Consider the following 23130-nt stretch of genomic DNA (forward strand, 5'->3'; position numbering starts at 1 on the left):
TTACAACTTTTTTTATTGTATATATAAATCCCTACTTCATTTGTGACTGTATTTGACAAAACTGGGCTTCCACACACATACAATTCTTTTACTTGTACCTTGATACTAAGCAGTATGCTATTTACCTACAATTTTTACACTATTTTTTACACTGCATTATACAATAACAGATCAAAATGTGAAAGTAACAGCATGCTCCTACATTAGGTTATGATCCTTCAAAATTACACATCTGGATGTGGTGGCAGCCTAGTTTTGTCAAATCCAGTCACATTTTTAAATTAACAATTAAATACTAGTTATTATTTTCTTTTTGTCTGAACTGTCTACTGGACGACTTGTAATGTACTTGAATTCTCTACTGGGTATGGGTGAACAGTTTGTTGCTGAATTGTTGTAGAGTGACTTGTTATGTAGAACTGAACTCTATACAGGGTGAGTTAAACTCTTCACAGGAAGATTTGCTTGTCGCTGAACTCTATAAAGTATGACGTGTTGCTTTACTGAACTCTCTGCAAAGATACTAATTACTTGGCAGCATGCTCTATTAGGATGACTGTTCTATTAGAGTATCAGATTGTGCATTTATACAAGAAATAGTTTTTCGTTTTGTAACTCTGATTTATAATCTGATTGTTGTATACCACTGCAAGGTCTTGTAATAGTTAGAGACCTACCACAAGGATCTTCATTATTTTAAAAAGCCATGGAAAAGCCAAGGATTTTGAACTCACAAAGATCTGAGTGGGCGTTCTCTAACTGACTTACAAATTGGTGTGCGTGTATTTTACTAGCTGATAGATTGCTTGATTGTGGGTGGAGTAAAACATCATCACGTCATCAAATCTCACACAAAATGTAAACCCACAATCACTATTCACATACAAAAGGAAGATCACTGAACTGCTTTGTCTCCTGAGGGAGACATAGCAGATCAGTGATCAGTTGTGAGATCTGCTATGCTACTTAGTACATCACTGATCATTAGTGAGGTGAGCATAGTGGTGACTCCTTTACCTGGAGATAGGAGGTCTTATTTTAGAGAACCTCACTGCAGGTCTCTTAGTAATAGTTAAAGACCTACCATGAGAATTTTTGTGATGTTAAAACCTGAGGCAAAGCCGATTATTACTATTATTATTATTATTATTATTATTATTAACACTTTACAGTGATCAGCACTGAAGGTCTGACAGCAACATGTGCTGCAGCCTTAGGATTACCTAAACTAATTTCAGGGACTCCGATGTTTTAATGCGAAGGTGATATGAGTGGACGGTCTATAACTGACTTAAAAATTAATGTTATTGGTGTTTTTATACTGGTAGGTGTATGGATTGATTGTTGGCTGGGTAAAACATCGTGTCATCACACCTTGCACAAAATGTAAACCCACAAGCACTTTCCACATTGTTATAATATATAAAAGGAAGCTCGATGATCTGCTCTCCCTCCTAAGAGAGGCATAGTAGATCAGCAATGCTACTCATCAAACTGGAAACACCCTCAACTGGAGATAGGAGGTCTCACTTTAGGGCACCTCTCCAGAGGTCTTTAACCATTGCAGAAAATCTCTCCAGCGGTCTTTTAGGGATTTTAAAGGCCTCATTATCACACAAAGATCAAAACGTTTACGCATATCATTTTCTAATGGATTTTAAAGATTTATATCTGCCAAAGATCAAAGGATTTTATGCATAGTACATATATACATACATACATACATACATACATACATACATACATATATACATACATACATACATACATACATTCATACATACATACATACATACGTACATACATACATACCTACATACATACATACATACATACATACATACATACATACATACATACATACATACATACATACATACATACATACATCCATACACGCATACATCCATACACGCATACATCCATACACGCATACATCCATACACGCATACACGCATACAGACAGACAGACACCCACACACACACCACACACACACACACACACACACACACACACACACACACACACACACACACACACACACACACACCACACACACACACACACACCACACACACCACACACACACACACACACACACACACACACACACACACACACACACACACGCACACACACACACACACACACACACACACACACACACATACACATACACACTTACTTAAAGTACTAGAAACCACCATGATGTTATGACTATCATTTCCAATAGGATTCTTCACACTACACGTGTATGTTCCAATATTATTTGTACTAAAAATATTGATGATGTAATCACTGCGATAAACTGAAGCAGTGCTAGTCTGACTAATCGTAGTGATATTAGTAGTGGTTATGATTGTTACACCATCCTTCATCCAGGTGAACGTGTCTGGTGGAGAACCTTCTGATATACATGATAATGTTAGTGGTGCACCAATAACACCAGCAACATTGGATATTGTAGTGGTAATAACTGGAGTAGCTGTGTGATTAATTGTATTGACAATAAATACAATAATTGTATCAATATTGACTCACTTCTTCTTCTACTATACACTCCCACCCTAATACTCTCCTCCATCATACTACTGTTCCTAATAGTACAAGTGTAAACACCTTCTGCAGCTCCATTAGTTAATCCTTCACAATAGTGTACATTTATCACTCCAACAAGATTACTAAGTGTTCCTCCACGTGCTTGAATTACTCGTCCACCAGTGCATCCTCCACTTGCAATTACTGAATTTCTGAAATATAATCTACCCAAATCAGCATTGTTCTCACCACCACTAGGTCCCAATCCAGTTACACAACGGAACAATAGACCCAAACCACTTATAGGGCTAATAAATGAATAATCAACAATCCTGTTATTAGAGGTAATCTCATTACTACCAGTACTCTCTGCTCCACCAGTAATGGCAATTCCTAAGTAGTAAGTTTAGAACATAATTATTAGTAAAAGATACATCACACTGCATCACTGTTGTATGCTGAGAGGCAACTATTGGGAATGACTAATTACTATCAATGCTGCCTACATGTGTGGTATAGTAGTAAAAAGACTAAGCTTGGCAATAAAAGAAGTTACAATCAAACAATCAAGTGAAACCTTTTTATATTAACTTACCAGATATTCGAATTGCTAATGGTACACTATAATAGCTCACTCCTCCAACTATCGCAATACAAGATACAGTACCAGCATCCTCTGCAGTCAATTCAGGTCCAGTCACATTTTGTGTTGTTTGACCATGAGGAAAACAACTTGGATTTCCATTATTAAAAGCTGTATTAGAATAACATTGCGTAGTGTTCCACTGGTAAGATGTTACTGTGAATATGGACCCTTCTGTTGATGTCACCAGACACGACAGTGTCACATTACTCAATATGGGATAATCAAATGTGTTGGGTTGACCACTGACTGGTGTACCAGCTGGATGACTTACTATCCTGATGTCTGTATGGTGGGAAAATAAAATTAATGCTGTATAATAAAAATTCATTGTAATGAATACAGACCTATAATATACATAATGTAATGTAGGAGCTATCAGTTATGTAGGAATTAATTAGAAATGTTACTGAGCGTCAACTGGAATTTGCATATGAGCAGCATTCAATACGTGCCTCCTACTGTGAACAGCATGACTTATCAGTCACAACTAGTTGTCTCACATTCATTGGTAGTAATAAATAGCAGACTAGGACTACCTTGCTTACACCCCATAGTTAATCAATCATATGTCTTGGCCACAACGCATACTCTATGTATCTTTGAATTTTGCACTAATTCATCAGAATAATTAATGGTGAATCTTGGCTAAACTGCAGCTGGTACTGATGGAAGACCTATTCCAAATGTATCAACCCTGCCTCTGGTACTACCACAGTATTATTACACTTAATCCACCCAACTCGTAAGTGCTTGGAGCTACAGTCATATTGCAGATGCGTACATACATACACACATACACATGTGGTGCATATGTTTTATATTATGTTGCTTGTGTTATTATGATTCTTGTATACACAAAGAATCAGTAAAAGATGTTTACACTGGTGTGTATATGTAATTTGGGGTCTTCGCTTGGTTGGAAATTCATTTCTCATGCCTTTCTATGGCCTGATACACCCAAGCTATGTAAAACGTCTGAAAATCCCTTTTTCCTTTCAAATATACTCACCGAGCCATCTAATACACATATAACTTCCTTCCAGCCTACAATTTTAGTTACATTTTCCCAAAGCAGACAGAGTCCTTGTACAACTTCCAAACCCACCACCATCAGATGATGGTAGCGGATAAACCAGCTGGTAACAGCTGTGTGGGAGAAAGATTGGTGACTTGTATGTTATAGGTGAGTGAACTACATTAAATGAGGTTTACATGCACATTAATAAACCAAGTTAATACAGTTGCTATTAGTTACGTAGACATTAATGAGAAATGTTAGTAAGTATTAACTGGAATTTGCACATGCACAGCATTCAACACGTGTCCTAGTGCATACAGCGTGACTCATCAGTCACAACTAATTGTTAAGAGTAAACCATTAGACAAAGAGGATAAAAGAAAGAATACCCCCCTCCCTTCCATCCCACTGATTTGTACTAGTGTTACTTTGTCTGGCCCTAGTTACAAAATCATGATTGTGTACTAGCATACCTTATATCTGATGTGTGTGTTTTTATTATATGTATGGTTGTGTGTTTATACATGTAGTTTGTTGTTGCATGAAACAAGCAAGTTAATCACAGCACCTGAGAAATTTTTTCATCCATTCAAGGCTTTGAGCAACCGAGTGTGTGTAAATTTGGAAGAGCAAATAAAAGGGGAGGACTAGTTGGCACCACCTAGTGCGTTCAGTGAGCAATAACCACAGCTCATGCATGAGTAACTGTAGACATGTACATGCAGTTGTAATAGCAATGGAGTCATAAAAAAATATATATAATACTTTTAGTTAATAAACTCCGTAAGAAATTTTGTATCCATTATTTCTGATTGACCGTAGGTCACATAGGAATGTATACTCTTAACTCTATCATGTGTAGTCTTTAATCACTGCAGGTGTCATGTGAGTCAGCCATATCTAAGCACATAAGTGGGTATTAACAGGTGTGAACTTTGGCAATAGCTTGTTACTGTTAATGCTACCCAAAGTCACAGAAGCAGTACTACCAGTGTTATGTATGGTCTGGTAGGAGCCTGTCAGTGTTAATGCTATCCTCAATGCACCAGCAAAAGTACCACTGTCAGAGTGTACCTTGCCAAAAACAAAAACAAAAATAAAAATAACCAGTCTTAAATGCAGGAGCCTGTCAGTGTTAATAGTTCTCTATGTGTAAGAATTGTATCCCAATATTGAAATGTAGGACTTTGTGATGCCGTTTTCTTTTTTCCATGCTTCTTGAGATGCATCACTTTGCTCTCCTTCAGATTGTACAAATGCATCCTCTTGTAGCAGTGGCAAAGCTAATGCTGTCACCTGGTGAGAATATCTGGTTCTAGTAAGATGCAACACTTTAGGAAAGGAATCTGTAGTGCCTGATAATGCAATACTGGCTTGTACCAATGCATTGGTCCATCTAGACCCCTTTAATTAATCTCGAAATACTTTCCAAATTTCCATTTTCAATATGTAAGCCACGAAACATTTCTACAAAGTTACTCTCCAGGCCATCTCCACTGCACAAATTTGGCTAAGGCAAAGAGTGATTCATTGAATACTATCACATGTATTTGACCAGGATTAAGACATTCTGTGGCTTTGAATAGTACTCTAATTCTTTACTTAATCATAGCTGCTGTGGCTGTTCTATCATAGAAAAAAGCCCTGTTAATGTTTTGTTCACTTCTGGTGATGCATTTTGCATCAACCCATGCTATGCAGACCAATCACCATTATTTCCAGATTCAATGTCATTTCCATCCAATAACATCATAGCATGTTTCAATCTTTTTTTTCTTCCCTGATTCTGCACTCACTAGATCTCCCTCCTTTAAAATAGATAAATTCAACAAAGCAGAAATGAAACACTTGCTGGCTGTAAAGCCACTACTGGACTGTTGTATAGCTATCTAGCAATTGATAATTTCTTTCAGTACTTGTTGAACGCAGTCTGATATTACTCTGTTTATTCCCAACATTTATTGCTGTTGGAAACTGGAATAAGCTGATACCTGTGCCATGAAATGTGCTTTTAGCAATTATACTACAAGGGTTGTGATCTAGGTTGTCAAGGGAACCAATCCATGTCGCAGTTGAGAAGGAACTACAACAACACCTTTGCTGCAAAATTTTTCACAAACCATATTTGCAAACTGGTTTTCAAGCTGAAGAATTCTGCAATAACTTACACTTAACCCTAAGTTATACAAAATGTGTAATCATCTTTTTAACCTAGTCTCAGTGTGACTCTTCATGCCAATGTAAAGTGGCAGTGATGGCTCCTTATTTACGTGACAAGACTTAAGAACAGCAGACCTTACAAGCTTATTGAAATATCTGTAATGGCAATGATACCATCAACACAGGATTGGGCAGAGTTTCGTTCTCTGCCCACAGTTTGAGCAAGGCAAATACTTTGTTTTCATCCATTTATTTGAAATGCACTGTATTTGTGTTTATGAACAGTGTTGGGGCAATTACTTTTAAAAGTAGCTCATTACATATTACTTGTAACTGAACTATTTAGTTACAGCTACATATTACGCATAAAATAAAGTAACTATAATAAGATTACATAATATTATATTACTTTGTGTCCACAGGCATAAGCTGTCACATGTGCAACAACCACCTTATCACATGACATGATTGTGTCTTAGTTATAAGTAAGAAGCCGGTAAATAAGCATCATTAAGTAGGCTTCATTATTTCGGTGTGACTATATAGACATTACTCAGTGGATTACTAATAGGATTAGTAACTCTGTTACTTGTAGTAACAATATTACATAATATTAGACTCAGTACAGTAACTTTATTTCTTAAATAATGCATTACATTTGCAAGTAAAGTAACTTGAGTTATACTACCTGTTTTTATAGTATATTTCGTTATATTACTTCATTAACACAAAAGTAATATAACGCGTTACATAAATTAAGTTACCCCCAACACTATTTATGAAGTACAAAAAGGTAAAATTATATTAATGCATGACTGTAATTTATTCATGATTATTATAGTAAGTACCTGGAAGTACTTACAGCATTAAACCATCATTATCAAGTTGCGTTTTGATGTCCTGTGTATTAATTAGGCTTGCATTGATTATGCCGGCATAATTTTTGGCATAATAGGGGATGAAATGCATAAAGTATAATGCTGGCATAATTGAGCATAAATGTAGTCATGTACCAACGAGCACCAAGGCATGGCAAAGCAGTTTAGCTGAGCTTCAATCATTGAATTTGGTTGGTATTATATAACACTTATCATTGTCTGATTTTGAATAAAATGTGATAATGAAGAGTATGATTATTGGAAGCTTGATTGGAAAACAATAAAATAGAAGCTGATGATAATAAGGTTAGTGATAAGTCAGATAGCTAGTGGAAATAGAAAACAGTGCATGAGGTCTGGAGTGAGACTGAGGTCCAGGAAAGTATTTCAAAAAGATCGAGATTCTATAATAGAACAGTCAAATACTCTAATAGAACAGACATCGCATGCAACAAAGAAAATACTATCAAGTTGTGTTTGGAAACACAACTTACCAAGCCAGGTCCTTCACAAGGCCTAAAACCACCATTCGAGCTCTACACACCACCCAGAAAAGGCATCTGTTGAAACCAGCCTTGAGTAGTTTGAGTGGTATTGAGTGTCTAAAGCACTAGTACAATAGTGTAGACAGGTGCAGATCGGGGGGGGGGGGGGGGGGGGGCTTTGGGGGCTGAAGTATTACAATGAAACTTTGTCTTAGCACATTAGCACAACTATATGATCACTGATAATACATAATACTCCTAAATCCATCTTATGAATATTTCCAAGGTATTATCAGCAGGGGCATACTGAGGGGGGTTTCCAGAGGTTCCAGGAAACATCTTTGGATTTTACACACTACTTGAAGCATTGAGAAATTGAAACTTCAGTTTCCAGAATCTGAAATCTATTGTGGAACATGACACATTTTAAACTTTTATCTTAGTTAAATAATAGTTTCTAACATGATTTTTAATATTTTTTTAAATTTTATTTAATCAGGGAAAATAGCACCAGCCAAAAAGGCTGTTTTTCAGCTACAGTGTATGCCCTGAGAACACAAATATGATATGAGTAACTTACAGTACATACATACATACACAAAACGAAGTTACAACATGCAATACAATTTCTTAAATTCTGACACAGTTTTAGCACCATAAAGTGCTGGTGGTAATCTGTTCCAGATGGCTGTGCCCCTGAAGGCCAATGACCGTTTGCCAAAATTAGTTTGAACACTGGGAAATAACTTGCTGCATTCTATTATGTAGAAAACTCCTTAACCATGAGTGGGCACTATCACTAAAGCCATAACAAGCCAACTTCTGCAATAAAATAGAATGGTCCACACAATCAAATGCTTTAGCCAGGTCCAGAAATATGGCACCAGCATATTCACCATGATCAATAGCACTAGAGAAAGAGTTAGAAATGCGCAAGAGAACATCTTGCGTTGAATGTCCAAAATGAAAACCAGATTGTTTTTGTGAAAACAAATCATGTTTGTTGAAATAAGCAATTATCTGATCAGAAACAACCCTTTCCAATATTTTAGAAAAGACTGGTAACACAGAAATGGGGCGATTATGATAGCAACATTTATAACATTGTTCTGAATTATGATTTTGGTGAAAAGATCGAGATACTCTAATAGAGCAGTCAGGTACTCTAATATAACAGTCACTATAGCTATAGTGGAAACCCCTTTTCAAAATTCCTGCATACACCCCTGATCAGTGGATTTGTTTTAAAGGTTATGCAACAAGGACCCAGATCAGCATGGAAATTGTACAAGATCGAGATACTGTAATAGAGCAGTCGCCTAACTACTCTAATAGGAAGCATAAGTTGGTTCTGTTACGGAATTTTTCCAAATCTACCTGTACCTATACATACAATGAAGTGCTTTGGTGTGTTTAAAAGGCTTGATTCATCTACTTGTGTAGTTATTATGGATGGCAATACTTAATTCAGGTACACAATTTCCATTGAAAATGCTCTCAGATTCAATATCATATCATTCAAATTTCAGTTTCAACATTATTATTATTATTCTATAGCATGCACCTATTGTGTGCAATTGTAAGAAGGTCAGGTGCATCATGTGCTTGGTTGTCTGAACCTACTCAAACCTTTCCATTAGCAAATGCTGCAGAGAGCCATACCTATAATCTAAAGACAGTATATAAAACATCTACAGGCAGAAATATGCATGTTATGTGGAAATGTCTCCAAATTGCAGTATTTTAGCATCTAATTTTCAAAATGTTCCTGGGAGGGTGGGGCATGCCCCCAGACTCCCTTAGTTCCAGCATGCTTCACATGCTAGGAATTGTGCAAAGTACATCTCTGCCCAAGAGATCAGTACCTTCAGTTAGCCCCCCCCCCCCCTTTTATAAATCCGTAGATCCACCCCTGTAGCTATCCACTGGAGGTGTTACTTTAATCTTGCCTGATGTGCGATTTGGATTGGTTTTGTAAAATCTGGTCACATACAATCAGTATCAGCTCTTTTAGGTACAGATTAATTGGATATCAATACAACTGAAAAATCCTTATTGGTACACCTCTAACCAGTAGCTACATCATCAGGCACTTCTACTTCATTTCAAAAGCCACATACTGAGGATTTTAGATATCAAATTATTACAATTCAATACAAATAATAAGAAACAGCACATATACACTGTATTTCAGTATTACACCAAATTAATATAGAATATTTGATTATTCGTTCTTGACAAAAAATTATTGTTCTCTTTCATTTAGAATGTTTGTTTTAGACCTAATTATTTTACTGTTCATGGATAATCCAATGGCATTGGTCTCTGGTAGTGCTACACAGTGCAGATTTCATTGTATCTGATCTCTCTACAGGGTGACTTGTTTCTGACTAATCTTTTAACAGAGTGATTTGATCTTTCTACAGGGTGATTGTTTCTAGCTGAACTCTCTACAGGGTGACTTATTTCTAACTGATCCTTCTATAGGGTGACTTGTTTCAAGCTGATATTTCTACAGGGTGATTAAAATGTAGCTAATCTCGCTACAGGGTGACTTGTTTCTAGCTGATCTTTCTACAGGTGATTTTTTTCTAGCTGATTTCTCTATGGGGTGATTTTTTACTGGCTGAACTCTCTACAGGGTGACTTGTTTCTACCAGATCTCTTTACAGGGTGATTTTTTTCGACCTGATCTCTACAGAGTGATTTGAAATGTAACTTATCTCTTTACAAGGCTATGCTTGTTTCTAGCTGTTCTATCTCTACAGGGTGGCTTTAATATAGTTGAACCTTTTACAGGATAACTCGCTTCTAGCTGATCTCTCTACTGAAAGAGTTTGTTTGTAGCTGGACTCTCTACAGGCTTGCTTATTTCTAGTTGAATCACTCTATAAAATGTAGCTGAACTCTCTCTAGGTGGTTTGTTTTTAGCTGATCTTTCTATGGATGACTTGTTTCCAGCTGAACTGTCTACAGGGTAACTTATTTCTAGCTGATCACTCTACAGAATGATTAATTTTGTTTTCAGCTGATGTCTACAGGGTGAATTGTTTCTAGCTAATTTCTCTACAGAGTGACTTGTTTCTACCGGATCTTTCTACAGGGTGATATGTGTTGAGCTGATCTCCCTACACGTATTTTATCTGCCAGAAGAATGCAACAGAGCTATTAAGATGTCCCCTCAATACAAAAGGAAATACAGACAAATCAGAAGCATACACCTCATTTTTTAGGCAATGTTAACTGTTTCAGAGCTCTAGATGTATTGCCGGTACCACTTTATTTTGAGGAATGCATTACAGCTGGTGAACGTATACAAAACAAACTGCACGGCACAAATCTTGTCACATTAAGTTTAATAAAGATAAATTGGATATAACAATCAGAAAGAGAAAAAGAGAACCAGGAATTGCAGCTAATAGTGAGGAATAAACAACGATAAAAGTAATTGCTTGTTTTTTTTGTCAGCGATCTGATGGAAATCTGCATAAATTTAGAACATTTGAAGCTGACAAATCTGTTAGAAAGATAGCCACAGAACTAGAGTTCATGGCCAGAATCAAAGGTGGTGATCTTGTTGCACTTGAAGCTAAATACCACTTAGAGTACCTAACAACAATACGAAATCAACACTAGCTAATCCAGCAAAAGAGTCAACAAAGTAAAGAATATAGGCAATCTTTTGAAGAAGAGCAAATGAAGGCATGAACTTTTGTAGCATTACTTACTCACATTGAAACCTATGTAGAAAAAGGTATGTTTTGTTTCAAATTTTCAGCTTTCCATGTGTTGTATGAAGAACGTCTTCATAACCTTGGTGTGCGGAAGGAAATTAATAGAACTCATCTACAGGAGAAAGTTGCAAAGAAATATTTCCACAAGCCCAAGAGCAAAGTGATGGGAAAATAAGAGTTTGAATAAGGCATGTAACAAATGACACAGCAGACTACATGTAATGATTGTGAGAGTGACACTTTTCTGTTTGCAAAGATTGTAAAGTTATTATACAGAAATTACCAATGTCAATGGATTTCAATTTGATGGTAGCTTTCTATTTGGTTGCCAACAAAAGTCAGCACCATCAATCCTCAAAACCTTTGTAACCGTGTTGTAGAGTGGTGCTGATCTAAAAGACCAAGATTCGACAGATTCCCAAGCAATTCTCACAGGAAGAAAGAAAACGCAATTTGCACAACTTTGTATTTTATTTATTTATTTATTATCTAATTCATCCAAATAGGAGGGGGTGGCACTCCGTGATTCCTTATCTGAATGAAATCAAAGTTGCTACAGATGTGCCAGCTAGGTAGGGGAGTCCACATTCCAAATTTGAAGAAAATCGCTCCAGCCATTTAATTCCGAGACAAGAGCGGCCAAAGTTTGGGATTTTTTTCTGGATTTTTTCTTCTACTTCTTTTTGCACACTTTGCAAAATCCGCCATAAAACACAAATGCGTACTCCAATCGGCCTGAAATTTGGCACACGTAAAGGGCTCATTACGGCGATTCTCAGTACCAAGATTGGTAGGTATACGAATTATTTGCGTAAAATAAGGTCGAAGGTTTGTCACACTCACAGGGTAAACTTATTTATTTATTTATTATCTAATTCATCCAAATAGGAAGGGTTGGCACCAAAAGGCTAGGCCTGCACGAGGGTGCTTCCCCAAAATATTACACACATATGTATACATATAAGTTGCTATAACATACAAAAAAAGAATAATAACTGCACAGAGAACATATACAAAAAGCAAGAAAACACAACACATGCACACACAAGACAAACTAACATATTACACAGAATCAAAAAAGTAGTGCTTTACAGCATGACGAAAAGCAGTATGATTTGATGGGATGATGATAAAATGTCAAGGAATATTGTTCCATATAAATGGTGTATTGCCAAAAAAAGAATACCGGAGGGCATTGATGGTAGACTGCAGTGAGAGAATGGAAAGTGAATGCCGTCTCGTACAAGAGAACAAAAAAGAACTGCTTAAAGGAATGAGCTGAAAATTGCTATATAGATGGAGTAACTATCGTAGGAATGCATTTATTGTAGTTTGAAAGGAATCCAGTTAAAGCCATCGAGATATGCCACAAAACCCAACCTGTGCCACAATTACGCAATTGATTTTTATGAATAAAAAACTATCAGTTTTCATGCCTACCAGGCAAACCACTAAGAGAAATGAGCTGAAATCGGTGTGTAACTGGAATAATTATCATAGAAAGTCCTTGAATTAGCACAGAAGAATCGGATTAAGACCTACTGAGTTATGATTCGAAAGCCAACTATGTGTAGCATTTACGAGATCAAGATGCTCTAATAGAACAGTCACTGTAATAGAACATTCAGCTACATTTATAACTTACTCCATTTATATATAGAAATATATTACATTGCAAGTTATTCTGTAGGGAGTTAAGCTACAAAAAGGTAACGTTATAGACAATTCAGCTACAAGCAAGTCACCATGTAGAGAGTTCAGCTACAAATATCTTGCTGTAGACATTCAGAACATTATAAGTCACACTGAAGAGAATTCAGCTATAAACAAGTCACCCTGTAGAGAGTTCAGCTACAACAAGTCACTCTGTAGAGAATTCAGCTACAAACAAGACACCGCATAGAGGGTTCAGCTACATAAAAGCTACACAGTATAGAGTTAATCTAGATCAGCTACATGTACAAACAAGATATTTTATACAATGTTCAGCTCCAAGTAAGTCACTCTGTAGAGAGTTCAGCTACAAAAAAGTCACTCTGTAGTAAAAACAAGTCACCATGTAACTGGAGAGTCAAGCATCCAATCAAAAAAACCACTCTGTAAAAAGTTCAGCTATACAAACATGTTGTAACTCTATAGAGAACATTATAACTCTATAGAGAGATCGGCTAGAAACAAGTCATTCAGTAGAGAGATCAGCTACAAGATATCACATTATAAAGAGTTCAGTTACAAAGAAACCACCATGTAGAGAGTTCAGCTGCAAACAAATCACCCTGTAGAGAGTTCAGCTATGAACAGATCATCCTATAGAGAGTTCAACTAGAAAAAGTCATCCTGTAGAGAGATCAGCTAGAAGGATCACCTTGCAGAGAGTTCAGGTACAAACAAATCACCCTACAGACAGTTAAGCTACAAACAAGTCATCCTGTAGAGAGATCAGCTAGAAGAAGTTACCTTGTAGAGAGTTCAGCTACAAAGAAATCATCATATAAAGAGTTCAGCTGCAAGTAAATCACCCTGTAGAGAGTTCAGCTACAAACAGATCACCCTGGAGAGAGTTCAGTTAGAAATAAGTCACCCTGTACAGAGATCAGCTAGAAGAAGTCACCTTGTAGAGAGTTCAGCTACAAAGAAATTTCCATGTAGAGAGTTCAGCTGCAAACAAATCACCCTGTAGAGAGTTCAGCTAGAAGCAAATCATCCTGTAGAGAGTTCAGCTAGGAACAAATCACCCTGAAAAGAGTCCAGCTAAAAACAATGAGAGTTTCAGCTACAGTTCAGTTATGTAAGAAGTCACCTTATTAACTACAGTATGGGATAATCATCATTTATACAAATATTTCATCAGACAAAAGCTATACGCACAATTACTTCCTTTGTTCCACAATTCCTGCAGTAAAGAAATAAAAAAGTTTAAAGGAAGCATCAAAGCCAAATGGCCAGCTTTGTGGCTTACAATATAAAAAGAAGTGATATCTCAACCAAAACAGCCAAGCTGTAAAAACAGCGTTTGGTCCCCAAAAAGCCAAGGTGAAAAATGATGTGAAGTCTAAGGTGGCGGCCAAGAAATTGCTGTGATGGTAGGTTAATGAAAAAAATTTAATTACTACAATTCAGTTGAATTTGGTGTCAAATCCTAGTGGAGGAGGCAACACAAATTCACCTGGATTGTCATAATTAAAATGTTTGCCATTAACCTACCATCACAGCCATTTTTTGGCCGCCACCTTGGATTTCACATCTTTTTCAACATATCCTTTTTGAGGGTCGCACTCTTTTTTTACAGCTTGGCTGATTTGGTTTAAATAATTATCAAAGCAGAAAACACACTTGGGATCAGAAATGAAATATCGGTATTACTTTAGCTGCACAGACAATCACACTGTTACATCTCTTTCACCCTCTCCTTACCACATTCCAAAATTAAGCTGAAATAAACTGACTATGCATTTAGATGAGCATACCTGCTAACCAACTTTTCAGTACATGCATTCATAATTACCTATACATACCTATACTAATCACAGTAACACTATATATACATACATACATAAATACATACATTAACACTTACTTAAAGTACTAGAAACCACCATGATGTTATGACTATCATTTCCAATAGGATTCTTTACACTACATGTGTATGTTCCAATATTATTTGTACTAAAACTATTGATCATGTAGTTACTACGATAGATTGAAGCAGTGCTAGTTTGACTAATTGTAGTGATATTAATAGAGGTTGTGATTGTTACACCATCCTTCATCCAGATGAATGTGTCTGGTGGAGAACCTTCTGATATACATGATAATGTTAGTGGTGCACCAATAACACCAGCAACACTGGATATTGTAGTGGTAACAACTGGAGCAGCTGTGTGTATTGACAATAAATACAATAACTGTATCAATATTGACTCACTTCTTCTTCTACTATACACTCCCACCCTAATACTCTCCTCCATCATACTACTGTTCCTAATAGTACAAGTGTAAACACCTTCTGCAGCTCCATTAGTTAATCCTTCACAATAGTGTACACTTATCACTCCAACAAGATTACTAAGTGTTCCTCCACGTGCTTGAATTACTCGTCTACCAGTGCATTCTCCATTTGTAATTACCGAATTACTGAAATATAATCTACCCAAATCAGCATTGTTCTCACCACCACTAGGTCCCAATCCAGTTACACAACGGAACAATAGACCCAAACCACTTATAGGGCTAATAAATGAATAATCAACAATCCTGTTGTTAGAGGTGATCTCATTACTACCAGTACTCTGTGCTCCTCCAGTAATGGCAATTCCTACAACACAATATTATAAAAGTATTGTTGAAACATATCAAAACTTGCTATCGAGAGCTTTAAACCAATAATATGGTCTAAAATAAAATTTTGTGTAACATAAGTTTACTATTAGATCTTATGAAGTATGTAATAAAACACCTTAAAATCTATTCTATGGCAATTTGGTATTCATACATGTGTAGCTTAGTCAAACGGGTTGGTTGAAAAGCCTTGTCAATAGCTATCATCTATTGTCCCATGTAAAATACATGCAGTTTACACTAACTACAAAAATGTAAAAAAGAAGTCATTATCATTAGCACCCAAAATTTTCTACATTGCTTTATATTTTACAGCTTGATGTAGTTGATTGTTACTTTTTGTAACATAATTATAATTGTGAAACCACACATATCACATCAAAGAAATAATGGTAGCAGAGACCTTATAAAACTAATGTCAACAACCTGAAAGGTGAAGTGGTTATTATATGCTTTGTGTTCAGTTTCGTTATTTTGGATACAAACAAAGAACTTCAGGAGAATGCCTCTGTTATCGATGCTACTGAAATATGAATGATCCTGATCATAATATTGTGTGACTCAGTCTGGGAAACCGGAATTATTGCCTATTTTAAAATATAGAGAAATGCTGGTTTTCAGTATAATTTCAGTGTGTTGTAGCTCGCTAATAGTTTAAGCTATGTGTACCAAAATTTCGCATGTTTTACACCAGTTCCTAACCTTCCAGAGCATCCACTGTTCAAGAGCCAGAAGACAAGTTTCCCACCATTTTAGATAGCTTCTGAATCAAGGTTGGCTGTATCAGGCTAGCTCTAAATGAGGTGGGAGCGGAGGACAAGAGGCTGTTCAAAAAATTGAAGAAGAGCATGTAGGGATGAAATAGGCCAAGTTATGGGCCATTCAGGTATCAAAATTATCTTAAATGAAAGGAAATCCACAGCACTGGCCTTTACTCAATACCACAGAGCTGTACAGCCACATGCAGTCATCCCCAGGCTGACCAGAGCTCCATTAAGGCCCCACACCACATGTCTGGATCGCCACTGCGTTTGAGAAAAGCAGCCAGCAAAAGCAGAACACTCACATCCAGCTGATTTTGATTGTGAAATTTGATAGTTTATTTATATAGCTTTGTGTTTTTGGTGAAAAACCAAATCTGCTGACACATGCAATAAGACTGGTTTTCCTAGATCCAGTCACATATTATGAAAGTCAGCACAGGGAAACCAACACCCTCTACCACAAATAAACACCCTGCTCTATCATTAACAAGATATGGGACAGTAAGAAGGCAAAAGTAAGGTCATTATTGTATGCATGGCTGTATGTCAAAATGCAACTGAAATAACATCTAACAATGATAAAATCAAGTCTGTACCAATACATTGAAGTATGCTTGTCTAAAGGCATATTGTAGCAACTCAGTCAGTCAGTCAGTCAGTTAGTCAGTCAGTCAGTCAGTCAGTCAGTCAATCAATCAGTCAGTCAGTCAGTCAGTCAGTCAGTCAGTCAGTCAGTCAGTCAGTCAGTCAGTCAGTCAGTCAGTCAGTCAGTCAGTCAGTCAGTTAGTCAGTTAGTCAGTCAGCAGAAAACTTCAATAAACAACGAATTAAAAAATGGAGAAATTTATTGAAAGCATTGAGTTGTACTGCATGGAGGCACATTAAATTATGGGCTTAGTCATGCTGAACCTAGCCTACCCTTTGGATTGCTCTGACCACATGTTTGTATTCCTTAAACCCAAGAATGATAGATAAGGATGGTTTATGGAATGTTTTGGTAGTACATAAATTTAAACTCTGTGATACATGCTTTAGCAAGTAAAAATTAGAAATTTTGTGTTTGAGGTGGAATCATAGAAAAAACAACAACATGGAAACAAGGGCGGTTATCTATACCTACAGCTATTACTACATGTGACTGGTCCTGTGAAAACTCAACACAATTGTGCACACCTAAATTTACAGTTTAAAGATACATGTACTGTAGCTGCTGGTTGTATACAATCACTGGACTGGACTAGTGGACTAGCGGAAGCTCAGTTTTTTTTCCTTTTTCACTAAAATTAATATTGTTCAACTGGCTATTGTTTGTTATATAGAATATGCTATTCTTACGTAGCTAGACCACTCCTACCTACACATACAAATGAAAGCAGTGTACCCATGTTAGAATATGTCAGCTTTTCCTAGCTGCAGCTATACAGATTGCCTACCAATGGATGGAATAGCAAGACAGTCACATAACGTTGCTGACTCAGAAGAACATATTACTTGTATTAGGTTATTATATAGCTAAACATGTACTGTACGATTATGCTCCATGATAAGAAGAATGGTAGTCATGCATGACTCTCTGGAGACAGCTTCTAAACAGCTTTTAAGACCTCACAACCATCTGCAAAGGTCAAAATGGCAAAATCAACAGTGAGACACTACTAAGAGGTGATTATTAGCTGCTTCAAAAATGCAGCACCTAACAAGAGAATCTGGCTCTCCCCAACCACCTACAACTCAGCCTATTTGTGGCCCTCCCCTTGCAAGCTCCTGGATCCGCCCATACTCTCTACAGGGTGACTTGTATCTAGCTGAACTCTCTACAGGGTGCAGATTTGGTTATAGTTGAACTCACTTCAGTGTGACTTGTAATGTTCTGGATCTCTATACACAATAGTTTGTAGCTGAACTCTCTACAGGGTGATTTGCTTCTAGCTGAACTGTCTATAAGATTAACTGTTTGTAACTGAACTCCCTACTGAATAACATACAATGTAATAGAATTCTATAATAGAGTACATGTAAGTCATAACCTAGCTGAATGCTCTATCAGAGTAACTGTTCTATTAGAGTATCTCAATCTTGCATTTGCTACACGGAGTTGGCTTCGAAGTTGGCTTTCGGATCATAACTCAGTGGTTTGTAATCCGATTCTTCTGTACTACTCAGTCTACTGCAAGGACTTTCTACGATGAATATTCCAGTTACATAGCTACTAAATTTCAGCTCACTGCTTAAGCAGTTTGCCTGGTAGACATGAAAATTATTGTTGTTTTATTCATTAATCTCGATCGTGCAATTGTTATACACCTTCAGTTTCAAGTCATATCTCTCTGTGATCTTTATTTTGATTACTTTTAAACCATCAAAAGGCACTCCTATAATGGTTGATCTATCCACAAACTGATTTTCAACTCATTCCATGAAGTGGTTTACCCTATAGGCATGACCAAGGGCACGACAACAAATCATTCACATAAATCCTGAACCATTCATCAGATTTGCACGAAATTTGATAGTAGGATTTAGGGGCGTAGCGAGTATTTTTTGAAGGGGGTTCCAACAGCAGTATTGGGTTACCAGAAGTAGGGGGCACAGCCCCCAGCCTCTGATGGTCTAACTAAGCAAATTGCTATAATTATTTTATGCAAAAAGTACATTAATTATAATGCATATAAGTGCCCCTGGGATGAAGTTAGTATTAGATAAGCAACCTAGTGGAAACAGACAGCATAACACAGACACATTTAGTAATATGTAAGTGATAGTTATCTCACTGGTATAGGAACCATAAATCCACTAATACAAATGTCATGACTTACAATCAAAACATTATAACTATTCAAATATTCATAGCATGAATTCATATTTGCATAACACAAGTGATAAATTAATGCATGGAGTTCTATATTTTTAAACACTGCACACCAAAGCTACAGCAGTATAAGATCATGCTCAGTTTTGCAATAATGTTAGAATGTATGAAAAACTTCATAATTATGGATATGGATATTTGTATGCATGTTCTATTAGGGTATATCTGACTGCTCTATTAGAGTATATAGCTGACTGCTCTATTAGGGTATATCGATCATTTTAAAGAGGGCTCATGTTACCTTTCCCTGAGAGATGAATGCAAGCTTTATCAATTGTTGTGCTGTGCCATAACACTATATTACTCACTCATTTTGTCCTGCCACACTGAATGGTGTGTTAGGGTCCTGCTTGCAGAAGTCTAAATTTTACAGGGGGTTCCTGAAACCATAGATAGTAGAGGCTTGTAACTACTTTCTTTGCTGAACCCCTTGGAACCCCCTCCCTACGCCCCTGAGGATTCACCTTTGGACTCCCTTTATGTGTGCCAAATTTAAAGGCAATCGGATTACACATTTGTGTTTTATAGCAATTTTTGCAAAGTGTGCGAAAAGACGAAGAAGAATAAGAAGAAAAACAAAGAAGAAAAAATGAAAATTTGGCAGCTCGTATCCAATTAACAAAAGTAAAGGAAAGTCTTCACTTCAAACTGTGGGCAGAGAGGCAAACTCTGTCCAATCCTGCATTGATGGAATCGTTTCCATTACAGATGCAGTATTACTATAGTATGTTGAACAGCGATGGCAATCTTTTGAATCAAAAATTGGGTGGCCGCATTTTCTTTCTTCCTGTCAATATACCCGTGATGTGGTGCACTGGCTTCTTGGGCCACATGTGTTGTGTGTCTTTGTGTCTTTATTTTGGGAAAATATGTAAAGTTATCATTATTTTTATTCCTTGTTTCCAATACTGCCAAAATAAGTTTTAGGTGAGCCACACCATTTTTTTATTCTTTGATTATACATCATATGAATGTACTATTTTCATGATAGAGTGAGGCACAGGATGACTAAGTGGTAAGGTAACTGTGCAAATAAACATAGCACAAAGGGTTGGAGTCCTTTCACTGTTGTTCAACAGGACGCATGAGTGCATAGTCACCTATAAAGATCAAGATACCCAAGTAGGACACAGTAATATACATATACTTAAATAAAAGAGTATAGTTAATAATTACTAATCATCTTCCACCCACATCAGTTTTTGTTGCACTAGGTGACAGAAAACAAGCAATGCAATAATGATGGCCTAATGGAAAGAATTTGGCAATATTCCAGAATAATTGGATGAGCTCTGATGCAAGATTATAAGTTTTGCTAGCAGCGTAATCAAAAAAATTCTTCTGCAGGGTACTGAACCCAGAAATAGTGTAAGCATAAAAGCAGTTAAAAAGATTGAGATACTTTAATAGAGCAATCACTTACTCTAATAAAGTGGTCACCATAATTCTAATATAACAGTAAAAACCCTCACTAATAAAAAAAATTATGCTTATGTTTAGCACAAATTTTAAGAATAAGTTTGAGAATAATAGGTGAAGAGAAAAATGAAATACCAGAAAGAAAAATAAAAGCATGCAGTAAAAGATTCCTGCCTACATACTGTAGTTATGTGACTGGATTTTGGAAAAACGATCCAAATCGCACCTTAGAAGTTTGGAGATCAATGTTTTTTAGAACTCAAGTCAGCATAGCTTACCAAGGATAGCAAGCATGGGTTTGAAACACAAGAGGACAATCTATTATCTTTCATACCACTTCCATTACCTGTAGCTGCTTGTATAGTTCCCACCAAATAAAACAGGAAATCTGAGCAGTTGAAGGAGCGAAGTAGTATCAAGAGTGCTCACAAAAGGAAGGAGTGGTGGGGTGGGTAAGAGATAAACTTAAAACTGGAGGCAGACCATGATTGGAATCCAATCATGAGATTACTGGGCTGCACTGGCTTCTCAGTGGCTAATATGCAGGAAAATCAACAAAAAAAAAACAACCAAAAAAATAAAAATAAATACATAAATGTCTGGCTAACATTATCAGGTCATCCACCAGTGAACCACTGATTCTTGCTAAACCAGGCCCTTCACAAGGCCAGAAACCACCATTTGAGTTCTCCACTTGACCCAGAAATGACATCTGTTAAAACCAGCCTCAAGTAAAACTTAGCCTCAAAACTAGTAGTATGATAGTGGAGCTATCCACTGCTTCTATTAGTTTGATTTTGTCTGATGTGCGATTTGGATCGGTTTTATAAAATCTGGTCACATATAGCTAAATGCATGTAATAATAATAATACTTCACGAAACAAATCAATACTATATACTGTAGCTGTGCAATTAGCTATATTAAACTTAAGTATAAAAATAGAGCACAAAGTCTCATGATAGATCATCACTAAAATATTGTTTTGCATAATTATTACTGTACTGCACCTCTTATTAGTAATGTTAATGGAGCACTTCTGAATGAAATCCCATTCACTGTTGCAATACAATAGATAGTACCAGCATCTTCTGCAGTTAATCCAGTTCCAGTCACATTTTGTGTTGTTTGACCATGAGGAAAACAACTTGGATTACCATTATTGAAAGCTGTATTAGAATAACATTGTGTAGTGTTCCACTGGTAAGATGTTACTGTGAATATGGACCCTTCTGTTGATGTCACCAAACATGACAGTGTCACATTACTTAATATGGAAAACTGATAAGTGTTAAGCTGATTATTAACAGGATAACCCGCTGGATTGCTCGTGATCATAACACCTACAATAATGTATATGTGAAATTAAATGAAGGACTATAATATAGTGTTATAATAACTAATTATATAGTGAGCTGTATAATATAATATTATTGTGGCTGGATCTGCAAAAGGGGGTGTTATAGCTTTTGCAAAATTCTGCATTGGACAAATCATAACTCAGCATGTATTTACTCTAAACCTTAAAAGAGGATTTAGAATATAATATAGTGCTGGAATAGAGGTGTAATGTGACCCAATTGCAGACTGGTATCTTATTCACAAGTCATGTTATAGGTTTCCTGGTGTGTGCAGTTGAAAGACTATAAGACCCTTTTTACAGATCCAGTCACATAATACATAATTTCAATAACTATAGCATGTTTAAAAATATAGTTGCATGATTATGATTAAGTTATACTTAAAACCATCCAACATTTGTATATATATTACACATGTAAAACTCAAACCACTGCAAAGTATATAATCACATATGTGACCGGGCCTGCGATAATAGGGCATGTGGGCACATGATTTTTGCCTACTTTTTCACACTTTCATCACTCATAACTTTTTGTACCATTATGCTATGGCATGCAATTTTCAGCTCTTGGTAAGCATTTAGTTGGCATCATGATGCAAGTTACAGAATGGAAATATACATTTACAATTCTGAGATATGACCTGTAGAGTGATGGGATGTAGTTTGTGCCCACATGCACTGTTTTCTCAGGCCCAGTCACATATATACATACTGTATATCACGACACATTTAAAACAATTAATTTTAAACCAGTTAAGTAGTTTAAAATGGGTCACCATAAGCATGGAGCTTGCAATGAGATATACAGCATACTCAACAGAATAAACAAATTTCTTGTACCTACTGCTAATTTTACTACAGATTGGAGTCTTAGTTCTTTACACATTTTTGTAGTTACAGTAGCTGCTAATGGAATGA

At 36.5% G+C, this 23130-nt stretch overlaps 1 protein-coding gene across 1 annotated transcript in view; it reads right to left on the reverse strand.

Moving 5' to 3' along the window:
• LOC136247129 (hemicentin-1-like) overlaps nt 1–23130 on the reverse strand; it is a 198533-nt gene that overhangs the window by 138886 nt on the left and 36517 nt on the right. Inside the window, exons 8-13 of the mRNA XM_066038753.1 lie at nt 21860–22192; nt 15386–15775; nt 15038–15337; nt 3135–3467; nt 2543–2932; nt 2187–2486 (exon numbers count right to left, since the gene is read on the reverse strand). Coding sequence (XP_065894825.1) covers nt 2187–2486; nt 2543–2932; nt 3135–3467; nt 15038–15337; nt 15386–15775; nt 21860–22192 — 2046 coding nt within the window. The remainder of the gene's footprint in view (nt 1–2186; nt 2487–2542; nt 2933–3134; nt 3468–15037; nt 15338–15385; nt 15776–21859; nt 22193–23130) is intronic.

This window comes from Dysidea avara, chromosome 2, assembly GCF_963678975.1.
Source record: "Dysidea avara chromosome 2, odDysAvar1.4, whole genome shotgun sequence".
In the NCBI taxonomy this organism is placed as follows: domain Eukaryota; kingdom Metazoa; phylum Porifera; class Demospongiae; order Dictyoceratida; family Dysideidae; genus Dysidea; species Dysidea avara.